The 18,211-nt window shown below is 32.0% G+C and overlaps 1 protein-coding gene across 5 annotated transcripts in view; it reads left to right on the top strand.

Moving 5' to 3' along the window:
* RTKN2 (rhotekin 2) overlaps window positions 1–18,211 on the top strand; it is a 157,697-nt gene that overhangs the window by 52,131 nt on the left and 87,355 nt on the right. For 3 of the 5 annotated variants that reach the window (XM_074374067.1, XM_045518777.2, XM_074374069.1), the window contains 3 exons: window positions 7,795–7,960; window positions 12,042–12,149; window positions 13,388–17,926. In XM_074374067.1, coding sequence (XP_074230168.1) covers window positions 7,795–7,960; window positions 12,042–12,149; window positions 13,388–13,920 — 807 coding nt within the window. In that variant the 3' untranslated portion in view covers window positions 13,921–17,926. Of the gene's footprint in view, window positions 1–7,794; window positions 7,961–12,041; window positions 12,150–13,387; window positions 17,927–18,211 lie in introns of those variants that run through there. The other 2 variants (XM_074374068.1, XM_074374070.1) reach the window with 1 other exon arrangement.

Below are 18,211 nucleotides of genomic sequence, written 5' to 3'. Positions count from 1 at the left end.
AACAGTATTTACATGGCCTGACTAAGTTGACCTTTTCAGTTGACTCATTTTTCCTCGTGGTAATAAAGGCTGATGGCCTGGCCACTAATGGGATTCTGTAGTCAGTCAACTCCATTATTAAGATGACTGGAATCAGCATACTTAGAAATCCCAGTGGTGGCTCCACAATTGAGCATTCCAAATTCACAAGAAAATGATTTATCTAGTAATTTGTATAGACTTGGCCTTAAACTTGGGGACAACATGGGCTGTATTTGACCATGAGGACTGATAACTTAAATATCTCTTACATTGAACATGACTTTTGTCTAAAGTACAAAACAGAAGTTTAAGATTAAACCGTGAGTTAAGAGTTCAGGTTAGGAAGATTGCTTATCTCAATGATCAAACTGATGACAAAGTGTTCCATGCTCTAGTTTTGCAGTATTGCCATAATCATTTTCTCCAGTGCTGATTCAAGCACTGATTCTTGCCCTTTCTCTGTAGAAACTTTCCCCTTTGTAGTTCCTACCTCTACCTCAGGTTTCCTTTGAGCCCTTTTCATTCACCTAAAAACTTCACTCTTTAATAGTAAATACCACTGGTCTCGTTATTTAAATACATTAAACACCATCTCAGTCAAGAAATTTATTTACTTCTGAAAAAAATATATCTTCTATAATTGTATCTTCTGTTGAAGTAATTTTTACTTTTTTACTTATTTTTTCTCAACTTATGAAATTATTCACATTTACAGAAACGTTAAAAAAAAATACCATAGTGAACACTTGTATACCACGTACATTCAACCATTAACATTTTGTCATATTTGCCTTATCTCTCTATTTTCCTTTTTTGGGGGAGGAGTTAAACATTTTATATTTTATTTAATTTTTAATTAGCTTCATAGGGGTATAGTGTGCATAAAATTTACCAATTTTAAGGGTAGAGTTTCATAATTTTGACAGATAACATATAGCTGTGTAGTAATTACTACAGTCACTATTGGATTATCTTTTTTTGTTTTTTATCTTTTTTATGAGAACATTTAAGTCCTACTCTCAGCAAATTTCAAACATAGTAGTATTGCCAGCTATAGTCACCATGTTTTACATTAGCTCTTTGGACCTTATTTATCTTATAGCTGAAAGTTTGTGAAGTCTCTTACATATATTTTTTGCTGATCCATTGGAACATGTCTCCAACATTGATAATTTATCCCTCAGTACTTCAACATGCAACTCTTAAAAATAGGACCCTTTAAAATTAAATAAATGTATCTATATAATCATGTATATAATTATAACACCATTATCCCAGCTAAGCAAATTAATAATAATTCCCATCTAATATCTAATATCCAGTTCATATTCAAATTTCCTCATTGTCCACAAAATACTTTTTTATCTTTTGCTTCCAATCTAGGAGTATTCAAAGATTTTGCATCTTTTGTACTTTCTTCTAAACTGTAGATTAGATCTAGAGGCCTCATTAGATTCACTTTAAGCATTTTTTTTAAGAGACTATTTCATGGATAATGACAAATACTTTAGAGGACATTCTGTTCAGAGGCACACGATGTCAGGTTGTCTCACTGGTGGCAATGCCAAATTTACTGAATTGGTTAAGGTGGTGACCGCTAGCTCTGTCCAGCATAAAGATAAGCTTTCATTTTTTACACTTAGCAGGTGGTTATTGAGGTGATACTTAGACGCTGTGTGAATATCTTTAATGGTTTTAGTGAACTCATTGCCCTTGCCTGAATTGGTTATTACGTTGGAGAGAGTATGTTTTTCTTATACTGTCCTTCCTTCTATATGTATTAGCTGGCATTCTTTTGTAAAGGTGGACTTTTTCTTATCAACTAGGAATGAATTACAGTCTCTCCTGAAAAGGTTGGATAAATGTTTAATGTTTTAATGGCCAATTTTTAGAGTAAGGAGTTGATATTGTATATTCGTACTGTATTGATGTTGGCAAATGTCTTGGAGTGGAGCTATTCCTCTAGAAGGCACATGAGTGTGATGTCTGTTGTCCCACCCCACCTCCAATATATATATATGACAAACTCATAGTTTTAAATCTATTTAATGTTTTAAGTTATTTGGTTTTTAAATATAAGGTAGATGTTTTAATTATTTTGCTTACTTAGTATGTCTCCTTTAGAAATTTACTATTAGTGTATTCCTAAATAAACAATATCTCTGATAAATGCCAACTTGGTATGTAGAGCAGGTAAGCACCAATTAAAAATTTTGAGTAGTGCTTTTGTTTCAGTTTTTAGTATATTTCTAATGCTGCATCTCTAAGATCTTTTTGTGCTTAGTAATGTTAAATATTAAATACAAAGCAAAGTTCCTTTCTTTTGGTTGTCTGTCTTCTTCTCCCATGATTTAGAGAATAATTTTGTTTAATGCTGCTTTAAAAATTATGTGAAAACAAATTTTACAATTGCTAAGGTATATAAATAATAATTGTGTTATTTTGATCAAAAGATCTTTTCTATAACTATAATTCTTGTCCTTCTAAATGGCATTTCCTGTAAGACTAAGTCAGTTCATTAATTTTCAGAGGGAGCCATCTGTGGAAATAAGGAAAGAAAAGCCTAAAAGCTATTCCCCTCCCCTTTTCAATCCAAATTTGAAAGGATGATTTACTTCAAAGTGATTGCTTCAACTTCAAAAAACTTCCCTGTGAATGTTATTGAGCAAGACATTCTCAATAAGGGGTACTTAACTGGAGCCACTGAATCTCCAATACATTGTTGAAAGCATTTTATTAGCCAAAGTTTTATCCATTGCCAGTGGGGTGGGGAGTAGAATGGAAAAGAAGTGTGGGTCTTTGGGGTCAATAGTCTTTTCTGAATTTAAATACTATGCATCACTTCATTTTAATGAATAATAAAATCTATACTAAACAAGTTAATAATGCTAGATGGTGTTATAGTCCTTTGTTAAGTTGTCTTAAAATTACTTCTAACCATTATGTTTATCATGGACCTAGCAAGTAAAATTGTTAGGAAGCACATGAGATTTTCTTCTGATTGTGTTAGTCCTCTTAATGTATGAACCCTGTTGACTATTCAGATTGTCCTTTATTAAATATAGCAAAAATATTTTTTAAACAGCCCTTTCCTTAGATGTTTACATCTGATTTTGTTGACATAAATTGCAAATAATTGTATCACACTAATACTAATCAGACCAAATGCTTGGTTTAATTTATGGTTATGCTTTACATACTTGAAACATTTCTTGTTATTTATTGTAGAAGTTTTGCCTTCTTTGTCATTAGAGTATATATAAGATCTAAAGCTTATTTTTAGCCATCAGCAGTTTTGTCTTCATCCCTGATTAATAAGACTTTAGACCGAACACCTTTCAAAGTATTTATTTATCTTTACAACATGTTTGTGAGGAAGGTTTGAGTGAAGTATTATCTCTGCATTATAGGTAAGAAAGTAGACATTTAGTTTTTTGTACTTGTAGTTTATTTTTTCATTGTTTTTTTGAAAAATTTCAAGATAATCTATACAGAGAGTAGTATAAATGAACCCATCTGTACCCTCATACATTACCCCCACCATAAGATTATTCTGAAGCAAATCCTAGAGATCATACCATTTTACTATAGATATTACAATTGCCATACTTAAGAAAATGTATAATCATATATAAAATCAATATATCATCAAAAATCCAGACAGTATTCAGATTTCCCAGGCTTGTAATTTTTTTAAACAACATTTTCAATCAGGACCCAAATAAGAGTTGATGGATTGCATTGCAGTTGATTGATTAAGTCTCTTAAATCTCTTAATCTGTTGGCTTTCATTCACCCTCTTGCCTTCTCTCTCTCATACACACACAAATACACACAATTTATTTGTTGAAGATCTTTGGTCATTTATCCTACAGAGTTTTTCATAGTCCAAGATTTGCTTTTTGCATCTTCAGGTTATCTTTTTTCTTTTATTTTTGAATCATATTTAGGTCTGTTGGTTGCTTAGTAAGAATATATCTTAGTACTTTTATCAGGAGGTGTATAATGATACCTGGTCTTCCACTCATGTTAACATCCACTGCTGAACATTGCTTAGATTCTTTATTTCATTAGGGATTGTAAACTGGTGCTATTTTAACATTCTTTCTTCATTTATTAGCTGGGATACCTCTACTTCATCAGCTATTAGGTTGAGGGACAAGTCTTACAGGAAAGACAGGATAAAGGCATTGTTTTTTGCATTTATATGCTAGTTACCCAAACTGTGAAGCGGTTCCCTAGCACCCTTCAAAGGTGACCATTGAGTTAGTTATTAAATATCATTATGAATTTGTGGATTTAAAGACATGTCATACATCAGTCCGTTACCATTGTAAATCTTATTGATGTTCAGATTGTCCCATCTTGGGCTACTGGAAGCTTCTTCACATTTCTTCTTGAGTCCTTTTGATACAGCCCGAGTAATCTTTGACTTCTGAAAAGACAAGATAGTCCAGGATGACCCTATATATTTCCTGACCAAGGCTGGGAATGAACCTCTAAAGAGCTCTGATACCTTTTAGTAGGAAATAGTATTTAGAAACTGTGATCTGGGTACATAGTAGAGCCTTTTAAGGTCATATAATCAAAAATAAGGTAAGAAACAATTCATAAATCTAGTCCTGATCTAGTAATTTTCCATTGCCACAGCAATGGAGAGATTCTAAGTACAATTTTAATGCACAATAATAAAAAAACCTTAAAGAAACGTTCATTTGACTTCAGAGTTATATTTCATTACAAAATTGACTCTCAGATTATATTTTTTTTTTACTTCACTTGGCCTTCTCTGGGTAACCACCATCTCATGCAGTGGAAGATTTTGGAGTTCAAAATGTGCTGATTGACAAAAGTAGAGCCAGCCAAGGATGAAAATTTCACAGTGAATAATCTCAACTCTATCTACAAATCAATAAAAATTAACTATAAAGCCTCCCAAATCAACTAAAAGGTTTGGGATTAGCAGAAGCAAAACAGGAAACTGACCTTGGTGAAATGCTGATCTCAGTACATGTTTCCTCACCTATAAATTAAACAGTGGATTAGGGGTTATCTCTAGGATCTGAGTCTATCACTGTAAAACTTTTTGTCATTATCTGAGTTGTTCTTTTGTTATCTCATTCATTTATTCATCAAATATTTTTCAAACAGTTAGTGGGTACCAGGCAACATTTTAGGTGGTGGAAATAGTTGGGGCAAAAGTACCCATTTCTTGCTTTCGTACCTTGCTAAGGGGAGATACTTACCTCATCTGTACATTGTATAATAGTCCTAAAATTCACCTTGTGTTTTCTAATCCATTCCTTGTTTGGGAAGTGAAGTCCTAAGTACTGTTATAGATACTTTGCTCATAGTGAAAAGCAGCTTGCATGAACTTTTTGACATTATGAGAAACTTTGTTTAATCATTTTTTTCTTTGACATGCAGCTTTTTGGTTGAAAAAAAATTCCCATTAGTTAAATTATTTTGGATGATATAATGTAGAAGTTAATTCAAATAATCTATTCTGTGTTTTATTTGCACCTTTTAAAAACCTCTCGTATTGTAAAAGTTTAGCAGTATTTATGGTTACCAGAGTTAATGGAGTGTACAGTGTTTATATATTATTGTATTATATTCTCTTAGAAGGATATAAATGGTCTAGTTTGTCAGAAAAAAACTTATTTAAAAGTTGAATACATTTTTATCTTATAAACAAAAGGTAGACAGAAATTTGTATTAGAGTGGATTTGAGTGGAGGGAATCAAATTTCAGAAACAAAAATACTTCATATTTTATTGTTTGAGTTTTTAAACTCAGCCCCCTCACTGAGCCAGCCTTCAATTAGTCTGAGAGAAGCATATCAAAGATTCTTCTAAGAGCTTAAGTCATTCTCTGCTAGTGATAATAAGCTGCATATTTAAAGAGGTTGATTACATACGTTATTAGGCTCCAAAGATGCCATTTAGGGCAGCATTTTTCTATATTGTATGAATAATTACATTAAAAGATTAATTCACGAAGTTTATTACTAAGACATAGAAATGTAAAAAGACCATATTATGGTAAAATTACAATGTTGACCATAAATATTAACAATCCTCTGAAGACACTCATATTCCTACTTCTTAAAAAATGACAGGTAAAACTGTCTCTAAGTTACCAATCCGTATATTGGAAGATTCTTGAAAGTTTCAAAGTTGTGTCGCTACTTTATTCAGTTTACGTTTTTTTGGTCAGGTGATAATTGAACAAGAGTTCCTTCTTTCAGAAAAGAACTTCTTATATAGTCTAGATGGTGTTCACCTGCCCATAGTTACCTGTTTTTCAGAGAATGGACAGCTTTTCTTCTAAATTCTTTGGTACTTCTATAATGTCCACATAGATATTAAATTTGTATGTCGGTTTTGGCATGTGACTCTACATACAGCCTCTCTTCACTTTATACTCAGTGATGCGAAAAATTTCTTCCCACTCTTAATCAGCTTTTGTAACTGCCAGCCAAATATTCTTCTGCACACATTTCAGTAGGCTTAACCATATTCCTTCAGAACTGCTCTACCCTGTACAATAGCTGCTAGTTACCAGGGGCTGTCAAGCACTTAAAATGTCGCTGGTCCAAGTTGAGATATGCTGTAAGTATAAAATACAGACTTGGTTTTGGAGCCCTAGTATGAAAAAGGATTTAAAATGTCTCAAAAAATGTTTATCAATTTGTGTGTTAAAATAATATTTTGAATATGTTAGGTTACATAAAATACATTATTTTAAAATAATATATTATTACATAATTATTTTCACCAGTTTCATTCTACCTTTTTAAATGTGGTTATTAGAAAATCTTAAATGACTTGTGTGGCTCACATTATATTTCTAATGAACAGTATGCTCTAGATTAATGTAATATCAGTCATTATCCAGACAGTCACATCCCTATTTTTGCCTAATGGATAGGTCTATTCCAGACTTTTCCTCATGATTCACTGGAAACTACACGTAGGTGCAGCTTGTCACATGGCATGACCATACCTGTGTGTTACTTGGGAATAGTCTCTTCCACACAGAGACACAAGAAGGATCACGGCAATGGCGTATCTAGTACCACTCAGAAAAAAGATTTAGACTATCAACATGTATGAAACCATTGCCTTTGTTGTAGTGTTGCATTCATTATTTTGAAAAATAATTTTTACTGTTTTGGAGGTTGTATTACTTTATGAATCTTTCGCTGTGAGCGTTGTAAATGAATGCTCCGTATGCAATAAATGTAAAATAAAGGAAAGCCTAAGTGCTGCAGTGAACACTAAGTTATGGTTTTACTGCTTTAACTGATAACTGTATATTACACATGAATATTAGAATAAGAAACATACTTTACTGATTCTTTTATTTTATTACTGTTAGAAATGTACTTAACATAACTCACATTACAGTTATGACACGCTATACTTTTTTATTGCAAATTTTAAGATGTATATAAAAGACAGCAAACTCCTTCTTAAACTGAGATCAAAACAGAGGTCGTTTTAATGTCATGTAATTTTAACATAAGTGCTATGTTAATAGCATACTTTGAAACATTACTCTATTTTTAATATAAAGCATTTTTTTTAAAAAACCTAAGTTTGAGGTTGAATATTGAAAATTCTCTAAATTACATATTTTAAATTTCAAACAACCAGCAATAAGATTATAATTGCATCTGGCATAAATATGGTAGCTAAGCAATGAAATACTTGTTTGATCGTTACAGAAATATTCTCTTGTATAACACCAGTTATTCTTAATTTTTAGGAAACCAGAATTCGGGCAATGGATAAGGATAAAAAGAAAACAATCCATAATTTCTCTGTCATCAACCCTGTTGCTGGACAGGCTATAACTCATATTTTTGCAGCTGAAAACAGAGAAGATCTTCAGAAGTGGATGGAAGCCTTCTGGCAGCATTTCTTTGATCTTAGTAAGCTGACGTTTGGATTTTCTAGTAGGTTATTCATGTAGCATGAAAGGATGCACATAGCAATCTAAATATTAAGATTATAATTGTATAGTTTGTATCAAGAATTTTTCATACTCTTGAGTAAAGTGATAGTATATTATCGATACATCAATGCTTTTTTCTCTCAACCTTTCCCCAGTGCCTGACTGACTATAGTATAGTATACCTTTGAATTCCTAGTATCCTTACCTGTTATTTTTAAGTTCTTCAGGTCCCTAAAACAACTAGACCACATATTCTCAAAATATTAGTTTGAACTACTTAAAGCAGTGTGTTTGATCAAAGGGATAGTAAGCTATATGAGGAGTAAAACACTTCTCAGGATAGTGATGATCCTAAAGTTTTGAAATGTTCAAAAGGAGATTCATTTTTATGTGTAACCTTCTATTAACTCCAGATTCATTATATCATTTTGGACATCATCCAAAGACTTTTTTTTTTTTTAACTGCACATATGGTTTTTCAGTTTCAATAATACAGTTCAATGGCATGGATTATAAAAGCAATGTGATATAATGTAATAGAGTTCTAGTATGTAAAATATGTGAGGTTCTAATATTACCAATTTAAGGAGGAATTTTATCATCAGGAAAATATTGAAGTTGTATACTGAAAATATAGACTATTGATAGTGACTATTTCTAAGCAAACTAAACCTACTGTTAAATTCAGCCAGCATTTTATGTCTTTAGAATACTTTTCTGTAGAATTATTAAGTAGAGCCACTTCCAAACAATACAGAGTTATTTCTGCAACTCCTAGAATAATCCTAGAGATACTTTAGGGCTTCTTATGAACTGTTTTCAAGAACTCTATAAAATAGTTAATATCTGCAGTCCTCGGGTTAATTTTTATAAGCCTACTCTGATCCATGGCTTGGTCAATTATTACAGTTATTGTTGGGAAGGGGCAAAAAAGGAAACTAAATTTATTGATTATCTTACACATACCATATGGCTTCATTTATTTTTCATAACAACCCAGTGAGGTAGAAATTATTTCCCTCTGCTATAAAGATGAGACAATTGAGGCCTGAAGAGGTTTCTGGTTTACTGCAGGGAACCAGAGGACTCCCTCAATGACATAGATTCTTTATGACTTGTCAGTATTATCCTTAGGCATTCAGTAGATGTTTAAATATTTCTTAAATATTGTTAAATATCAGGCACTCAGTAGATGTTTAAATATTTGTTCCATGCTTATCAGCATACACTACATTTCTTTATTTTAAAATTTCAGCTGATTTTAGGTATGTAACTTAAAAGACAATAACTTCCTTTCATTTGCTGATGACAGCTAAAATTTTAACTGCTTTCCTGAATGCTCTGACTTAGAGCCTGTCTTACAAAAGACTATGTTACTTTTAGAAATGATTCTGACATTTTATAATTCTTACGTAGACAAAAACAGGAAGGGGGGGGGGGATCCCAAAATATTATAGTATGGGTATCACCTACTACTAGGTGATCTGTGTTTTCAGTTCCCAAAACATGTAAAATAATTTAGCCCGCTAAAATAGGGAGCTGGAAGGATAAGAATCTCATGACATTTTTGTACTGTCAGAGCAATAAGAAAATGCTGACAACTAGGTTCTCAGTTCTGGCTACTCTAGTATTTAATGCTTTGGGGATAAAAATCTGCCAATTGATCTTTTTAAGGTGTAAATTATATTACATCTGCTCTGTAGAATTCATTGTGTAAGATACGAAGCAAAGTTGAAAAATGTTTATACTACCCTAAAGATTGGCTTGTACTTTAGAATTTTTACCTTCCTAGTGATAAGTGTAGTCTCTTACTTCGGTGAAATATGATGTGTAGAACAAAGTAGAGGATAGTTATCCAGGACAGAATAAAGTAAGAGTAATTTATAATTTAATATTTAGAGCAAATTTCAATTATTTGTCTTGGCTTAAGAGTAGAAAGTCATGAGGGTGAGGTAATTATAAATCATGAGAGAACACTAATGGAGCTAGGTATTTTAGCCTCTGGAAGAAGAGCCTGAGGAGTGGAAGTTGGGAGGCAAGGGAGAGGTAATAGCTAATTTTTAATATTTGAGAGCTAACAAACATGTAAAAGGAAAAACACTTGTTTTGGATGATCAAAAAAGGGTAGAGCTAGGAGTGGTGGGTCAAAGATAATTTTTTTTCAAATGTTTAATATAAACATTGAGTTAAATAATCAGCTTAGCATAACAGATCATTTTGACTTGGGAATGTTATAACAGTAAATATGGTGGGATATTCAATATATGGATACTATGTAAACAAAATATATCCATTCAATATTTTGTATTGGGCCTTTGTTTTTATGTTAGCATATTGGCATCGTGCATACCTATGCATACTAATTTATTTACTGGTAAAATCAGTATTTTAATTGTAACATCTTGACCTGTGAACTTACCACATTTATACCTCTGACTTCTGTAACACATGGGATGTTTCCAGTTTTCAACAGTATTAGTATTCTGCTACCAGTTTAACATTGAAACGCTTTCATCTACCAATACAGAGAAAATACTGCACTATATAACTTGTCTAAGATTTGACAGAGAAATGTTTGCTAGTTTAAAGTGTCTCCTTATTTTTCCATTAGATAAGGCCTTTTTTTCCTGCCCACTAGAAGGAAAGGCTGGCTTTTATATATTTATCTAAAAAAAGGAAGTAGAGGGGAGGAATAAGTTATCAGATCTCAGATCCTACCAGATTAAAATTCTACATAGCAACCTTTGAAGCCTCAAACTGAAGATTTTATCCCCTTTATGAATTGCTATGTGGGTTATTTTGAAATTTTTACCGTATTCTATACTTAGCATTGTAATAAAACATGCTAAAAGGTTTTTTATGTTTCTTAACTGTTTAAGGTGATGGGAATTAAATTTTATGCATATATTACCATATTAATATGACAATAAATTAGACTTAAAGCCACAAAAATGAATAGATAATTTGAATAAATATGAAATGTCTTTAACTTTTAAGTCATGAAAAGTAAGTTGGGTATTGAATATGGAGATTGAGAATATAATAAAAGAAAGAGAAATATATATTATAAAGCTGTATAAAAGGGCATATTTGTGTATTACATTTACTTTTCTACTGATGTAAGATAGAATATAAGAATGGTGAACCTCAGCAACTTACTTTTGTAATGAATATATGGACACGTTGTTTCTAGCACAGTTGTTACCCAGCATGCAGGTCCACAGTAAAGACAGAAAGGTTAATTTTTTTTTCATTCACTCTGGAGAAATAAATCTGAGAATTTTATTTTGAGATGAACATAGTAAAACTTAACTACAAGAAAAATTAATGTCCACATTTTTAAATTTTAACTTGATAAATGAAACAACTTATCCAGCAGTATTTTTCTTGTTATTCTGAGTGCCTGATGGCTTTATCTAAAGTGTCCTTCCTAAAATAAATTAGATCCAGTTAGACTTTTGAGTGATCTTCTTTATAGTAAGAGGCTTTTTAAGTATCTTTACTAAAATGAAAATATAGCATTTTTCTAGTTGTCTCATTTTTGAAAGGGCATGATAATCATCTTGAAGAGATAATTGTTAAATAGGCAATTCTTACTTCTTAATTAAAATTTTCAAAGTTAAAATTATTTTTGAGAACCACTTTTTTTTTTCCTACTTCCGTCTAGGTAACTTTATTTCGGTAATTTTTACCTGTCAACTGTCTTAAATGCTGGATGTTTTTATTTAATATTTAAAATAAGAAAACTTACACAAACTTTTGCTGTGAACAGAAATTTTGGTTATTGACCATTCAGTGAAGTAGTACTTAATAGTAGTAATAGTAGTATTTAGTAGCCTACAGATCTTAGCTAGTGTCTGTTCATAGGAATTTGTTTTTAAAGTAGGGTACTTTTATGCCTCAACGTGAACTTTGAAATCATGGGTAGTATTAGGCTTCTTTAAGGCAATGCTTTTTAAATTCACTGTTATTTTTTAAAGGAAAAGATGTGTTGAAAATTAAATATACATCTTCACATTTATATTTTAAACTAGCCTGCCTTTTTCTGTCTTTTTTAGGCCAATGGAAGCATTGTTGTGAAGAACTTATGAAAATTGAGATTATGTCACCACGGAAACCACCTTTGTTCTTGACAAAAGAGGCGACCTCAGTCTACCATGATATGAGTAAGTGGGGTTTGTCTTTTCTAAGCTGCGGGGTAACAAAAACAACATTGTCCTTACTCAAGCAGCTTATTCTATTGACATTAAAATGCTAAAATTTTCAGAGCACAGTCAAAATGAATGAAAAAAGACTATGATTATAGACTAAGGAACTCATGTTTAATAGATGAATTAATACAAAATTAATGAATACACATTTTTCATAGTTTGAATGCTTAAGATCAAACAAAAATGTTAAGGCTTCAAAATGAATAAGGGTACACTGAAAATAAATATTAGCTGAGTAGCTGATGAAAATTCTGAAAATGTAAACTTGCAAATTCTAAAATATAATTATGTTCAGTAATTTTTTCTGTGTTTTATTAAATTTGTTTTAAAGTAATGTTGATAAATGAATATTAATAAATGGAAACTTCCATGTCCAGCCCCAAAATTGGTTAAGTTTAATACTCTGGAAAATTTTAAATTTCTGGACTCATTTATATTCCATTTCCCACACTTTGAAGGGTGTTTGTTTATCTTTGTGGGATTGCCTTGGTGAACAGTGTTGGGAACAAGCACAAGGCAATGCTAAATTCTAGTGTATTTTACCAACAATGTCCCTGCACTTACACGTATCTTAAAATGTTCTATTGAAAATTATACATTTGAGTTTACACATTGGAAAATACCATGTAATAGACCTTATTCTCTGTTTCTTATTTTCCCAAGGAGAATTTTATCCAGCATTCTTATCACCAGAGGGGCATCAGGGCCTCGTTCTGTCCCCCAGGGTTTTTTGTTTTGGGGTTTTTCCCGTTACAGAGACTTTGCTGGTCTTCTGGAAAGAATACTAATCCCAGTTTACAGTTCAGGGTTTTATAAGAGGGAATCCACCCTTACCTAGATGTTAGGATAGATTTTAAATCCAAGAAAAGTTGTTTAATAAATAATCTGTAGAGTGAGAAAAAAAATTCTGATGTAGCTCCACTCCTTTGAAAGCTGGAGTTTTGCACATTTATTTAGGGATATACTTGGGCATATAAACGTGTATGTGTGCAGTGTGTAGTGTGTTGTCTCCTTATTTTCTTGGTTTTATTGGAATGGTTATTTTTACAAGCAAACACTTGTTTAAAAAAAATTAGCTTTTCCTAGTCAGCTTTTGATGACCATTATAGGTAACATTATTTAATAACTTACTTGGGTAAAGTGTATACTGCTTTTGAATTTTTTCCATTTATCTTTTCTGAAAATTATTACAGGCATTGATTCACCTATAAAATTTAAAAGTTTAACTGATTTAATACAAAAAAAAATTGAAGAGACGAATGGAGAATTCCTTATTGGTCAGCATAAAGAATCCTCACCACCTCCTTGGGCCACATTCTTTGATGGTAATCATCAAGTTGTCCAGAAAAAGGTATTATCTCCTGGAAGCAAGCAGTTACATGATGGGAAAGGGAAAAAGAGACGAGCTCCCCTACCTCCTTCTGATAAAGCTCCATTCACCTTAAAAACACAGAACAACACTGATCAATTGATTAAGGACAACTGGGAAAAAACAGGTATATCTCAGACCTCTCCTTTGGATACCAGATTATCAACCTTAATGCATCACTTACAGAAACCAATGGCTGCTCCTCGAAAACATCTTCCTGCCAGGAAAAATAGTTTAACTGATGGTGAACATGCAGACACTAAACCTAATTTTGAAGCCAAGCCAGTGCCAGCACCAAGGCAGAAATCTATCAAAGACATTTTGGACCCTAGATCATGGTTGCAGGCACAAGTATAGAAAACCCATAATGTATAAAACATTTAACAAAATCTGTAGCTATGAAGCTTAATTCAGAAGCACTCTAGATGTAGTAATATGTAATTATGTAGGCAAATATGATAGTGATTTACATCAATAACTAATAAGCTGTTAGGTGTGAAAAATGTTTTATAATGAAGAAATGGGTTTCTCTTTTACTTCTGACTCTCAGAATATAAGTGATTTCTCCAGCAGAGTGCAAGAGGCAGTTTCTAGACAATATCCCGATTGTTGGAAGGGTTAATTTATTCCTAAATTAGTACCAGGCAGTGAACAAGCACTAGGCAGAAGAAAGCATTAAAATTTCTTTGGGGAGAGACTGTCTAGTAATTTAAAATGTGTTAAATAAGAGCCATATTCTCATTGTGAGAATTTTAATACTAATGGAATGTTTAAAAGTTTTATTCAAACCACAAATTATAGAATCCACCCAAGAAAATGTCTTCTTAGCATTCTGGAATTCTCATCTAATGGTCCACTGGCTCTCATCTATTGTTTAACTCACTAGTTAACTCAGTGACCTTTCAAATTCCTGGGGTAAATTTTGGAATATCAAATTCCTTGTTTTTAAAGGGAATGTGTAATGTGCTATTCAAAGTTGTTTCCTTGATGAGCCCTGAAATCCTGTTGACATTAACTTTTGTAAGTAAAGCATAATATTTCTTAGTTTAGGGAACGGATAGATGAAGTGTTCCTTACTTCCACTTTTCTATGCATGGTACTAATTTCCATTGTGACATTGGCATTTGGGGAAGTGAGTAGCTGATTAACACCTTAAAATTCATTTAATACTTATTTAAAAAGCAGATGGCTGATTCAAAAATATATCAGAAAAGTTGGCCATTATAATAATCTTCAGAATTAATCCTTCTAAAAAATTTTAATTAAATTTCCTTTTCTGGTAAGGGTTCATGTTTGCTATTGATATTCGCCATTAAAAATCATATTCTTACAATAATGACATTGGAATCATTTCCATAGGAGGTAATTTCCATAGCAACTAATCATAGTGACCCAAACAGAATAATGAAATCAAATGAGGATTAAATAGCAAGAGGATGAATACTTTGAAGGAACAAAAAATCCATTTTTAAAATAATTACGCTTCTTACAAACAAGAACTGGATAGTTTTAAAAATCTAATCAGAATTTCCCGGTAAAATAAAACAATTTCCATAAGGTGTCAGCAACAGCACTAAAAATCTCAAATCACACTGAACCCTAAATGTCATTGCAAGAAATAAAAATACAAGAATTAAATTACCACCCTGTGTATAATCTCTAGAGATCTTTTTAAAGCTCATAAGAATACTATTTAGATCAGAACTGCATTATTACAAAGTAAAATGAACACTTGACAAAAAATAACATTAATTTAAATGGAGCCTTTCATTATTTTTAGATAGCAGAGTCTTTATTCGTTTATGTAGAATGATGTAACTGCCAGGTTACTTTTGTGTTTGCCTAGGACTCCTAGTAAGAATTGGGACTGAAGGGAGTAATGATACAAAAGGTCTCTTGTGACTGGCGACACCAGGATAGATATAGCATTTGATGAGGAGGAAATCCTATGTGCTTGCCTGATAGAATTTAGAGACAATCAAGTGTATGAAAACCTAAAAAGGTAGGATTAATTTGCTTTTTCTAACTAGAAAGCTCTCGTAAATCTCTTTTGTGATTGCCAGTTCAGTAAATGATGTATTAAAAACCTAAAGGATATTATTGTTTGAATTGTTTATTTTTTAAACCTTCCTGCTGTTTTTGACAGCATTTTTGACTGTCAGTGTCACTCAGTTATTGAGCTAGAAGATGCTGCAGGCAAAATTGTTTCTGAAAACTGGCATCTAAGCATTCTTTATTTTTTTTAAGTTGAATCCTTCCTTATAACAAACCAGTGTTAAAACTTCCTAGTTATGCTCTTGTCATTTCTCCTCATGCATATTATATCAAGAAGGATTTAAGTTGTACAGAAAAGAGAATTTGTTCTTAGAGAAATTACTTAGCAGTTGGGCACTTTGACACAGGCTGAAGCCCTTCTTCCTAGAACCATTTAGGTGAAGCCTGAAGAAGAACCCCCCCCCCCCGATTATTCAGGCTGTTTGTAGGGGCCCATCTTACTGTATGTTACAAAGCCTTTGAAATCGGGCTCAAGTCTTCAGCTGTAGTTCCTTTGCCTTTGTGCTCATTAAATGTTAGTTCGCTTTGCCCCAAAAGGTATAATACAAAGTTGAGCCTCTCTCCATCCCTCCTTTCCTTCCTTACACAGTAAAAAAAAAAAAAAAAAAAATCTGAAAATACAACACTTTGTCAAGGAGTTGGTCAAAAGAAGAATTTGTTCTCTCATTTCCTAAACCGGAAGTTTATGACAGAGGAAACTATGCCATGTAATAAAAGACATTTCAACTTTTTATGAGCTGGCTTTTCACATTTCTTGTTTGTCCTTTTAATTTGTTTCTTGATACATGAAGACTATAAACTTGAAAAAAAAGAGTTAGCTGTCAGATCTTGATGATAATATTATAATTGGGGAAACATAATAGAATAGTATTTATGATATTATAATTCTGACAATCTGATAATAATAGCTTAGAAAATTACTTTTGAAACTCTGGGATATAAATTACTTACAGCAGCATTAAGATAATATTTTAATTGCTACAAAGTAGTGAGCTCTTTATTTAAACCTCTTGCAAGGACAAAGAAGGCATTTTATTATAAACGTACACCTCCTAAGGTAAAACAGTCTTTCAAAACGTCAGGCGTGCCAACTCTTGGTTAGTTGCATTAAATCCTTCCTCCCTGTCTGCAGTGCCCCCTGACTTCTTTTAAATGGATGTGCATGTATGTGGAAAACTAAATCTATTTTTTATAAATGCCTTATCTTTACCCTTTAGGATCCTACTAAATGTATTTTACCTGAGTACTGTTTATTAAAATGGAGGCTGCCTTGATTTAAAGACAGTTCATGTAAGATAGGCTAAGCAGTCAAGTATTTCTTTAGGCTTATGTTCAGCACCTCAGCCACCTACAGAGAAGTTAATTAATTCAGTCCAAAATGAAATTATAGGGCAGTTCGGTGCAATTTATGTTAAATGCTATTTGAATGTAATCACTTTGTTACCATGAGTGAAGAGCATCCATACTCGACAGAATACTGCACCATGAACAAGGGAAGTGCTTTGGCAGGAAAAATTTCTGTCCTGTTGTCAGAATTTATCAAAACTCATTGTCTTTTTAAAGAGTGAATTGAACAGTAATTAAACTTTAGTTGATGACCATTTGTATTCTCATAGTTGTCTTCACTGTTCTATTGGTTTTAAACTATAATGAAGATAATAGAGTTGACTTTTTGTATTTACATTTCAAAGACATTACTATTTTTAAATGTTTACTTGTCTCTAACTGCTTCATTGCTAATAATAGTTATAATGAAAATGGTTTATTCTGGATCACATACTCTTAGTTAATACTAGAAAAGATGTTACCTTTGAATTTTTAAAAGACAAGATTTTATTTGAAAATATGTATGGTAGGGTGTATTATTTTCTGCGACATACTTGTATAATTGGAATTGTTTGTCATTTTTATTTTTTAATTAAATGTGGGTCAAGCTTCTGGATTAAAAAGATATATATTTTTTAAGTACTAGATATTGGTAAGGAAGCCAAGGTCATGTGATTGAAACTTCTAAATGTTAAAAGAACTGATATATGAAACTATTTTCTAGGTTTTTTTTTTTTTTTAGGTACCCACTCTGGGCTAGACTGATAGAAGTAAACAGTGTTGTGAAGTCAAGTTAAACAGAGAAAGACATACCCAATAGCTGGTGCTAATCATTGCAAGACTAATAGTCAATAGCTTGGCATAACTAATACTTATTAAAATGTTTGTAGATAATCCTTTTACAATGTAATCTTTTAAAAATCCATTAATGTAACTTTAGGTTTTTAAGTTTTTTATTTAAAACAATTTAAAAAAAATTTTATTGAAGTGTAGTTAATTTACAATGTGTTAATTTCTGGTATACAACAAAGTGATTCAATTATATAAATATATATACACACACACACATATCCTTTTTTTTTATACAGAGGAAACTTGTTTTAATCTATTTTTATATATAGCGGCTAACATTTGCAAATCTCAAATTCCCAAATTTATCCCTTCCCACCCGCTTTCCCCGGTAACCATAAGATTGTTTACTATGTTTGTGAGTCTGTTTCTGTTTTGTTTAATGAGTTTGTTCTGTTGTTTGATGAGTTCATAGTGT

This window comes from Camelus bactrianus, chromosome 11 (genome assembly GCF_048773025.1).
Source record: "Camelus bactrianus isolate YW-2024 breed Bactrian camel chromosome 11, ASM4877302v1, whole genome shotgun sequence".
Classification (NCBI taxonomy): Eukaryota; Metazoa; Chordata; class Mammalia; order Artiodactyla; family Camelidae; genus Camelus; species Camelus bactrianus.
The sequence above is the reverse complement of the archived record's forward strand: the minus strand, read 5'-3'. Positions and strand labels throughout refer to the sequence as shown.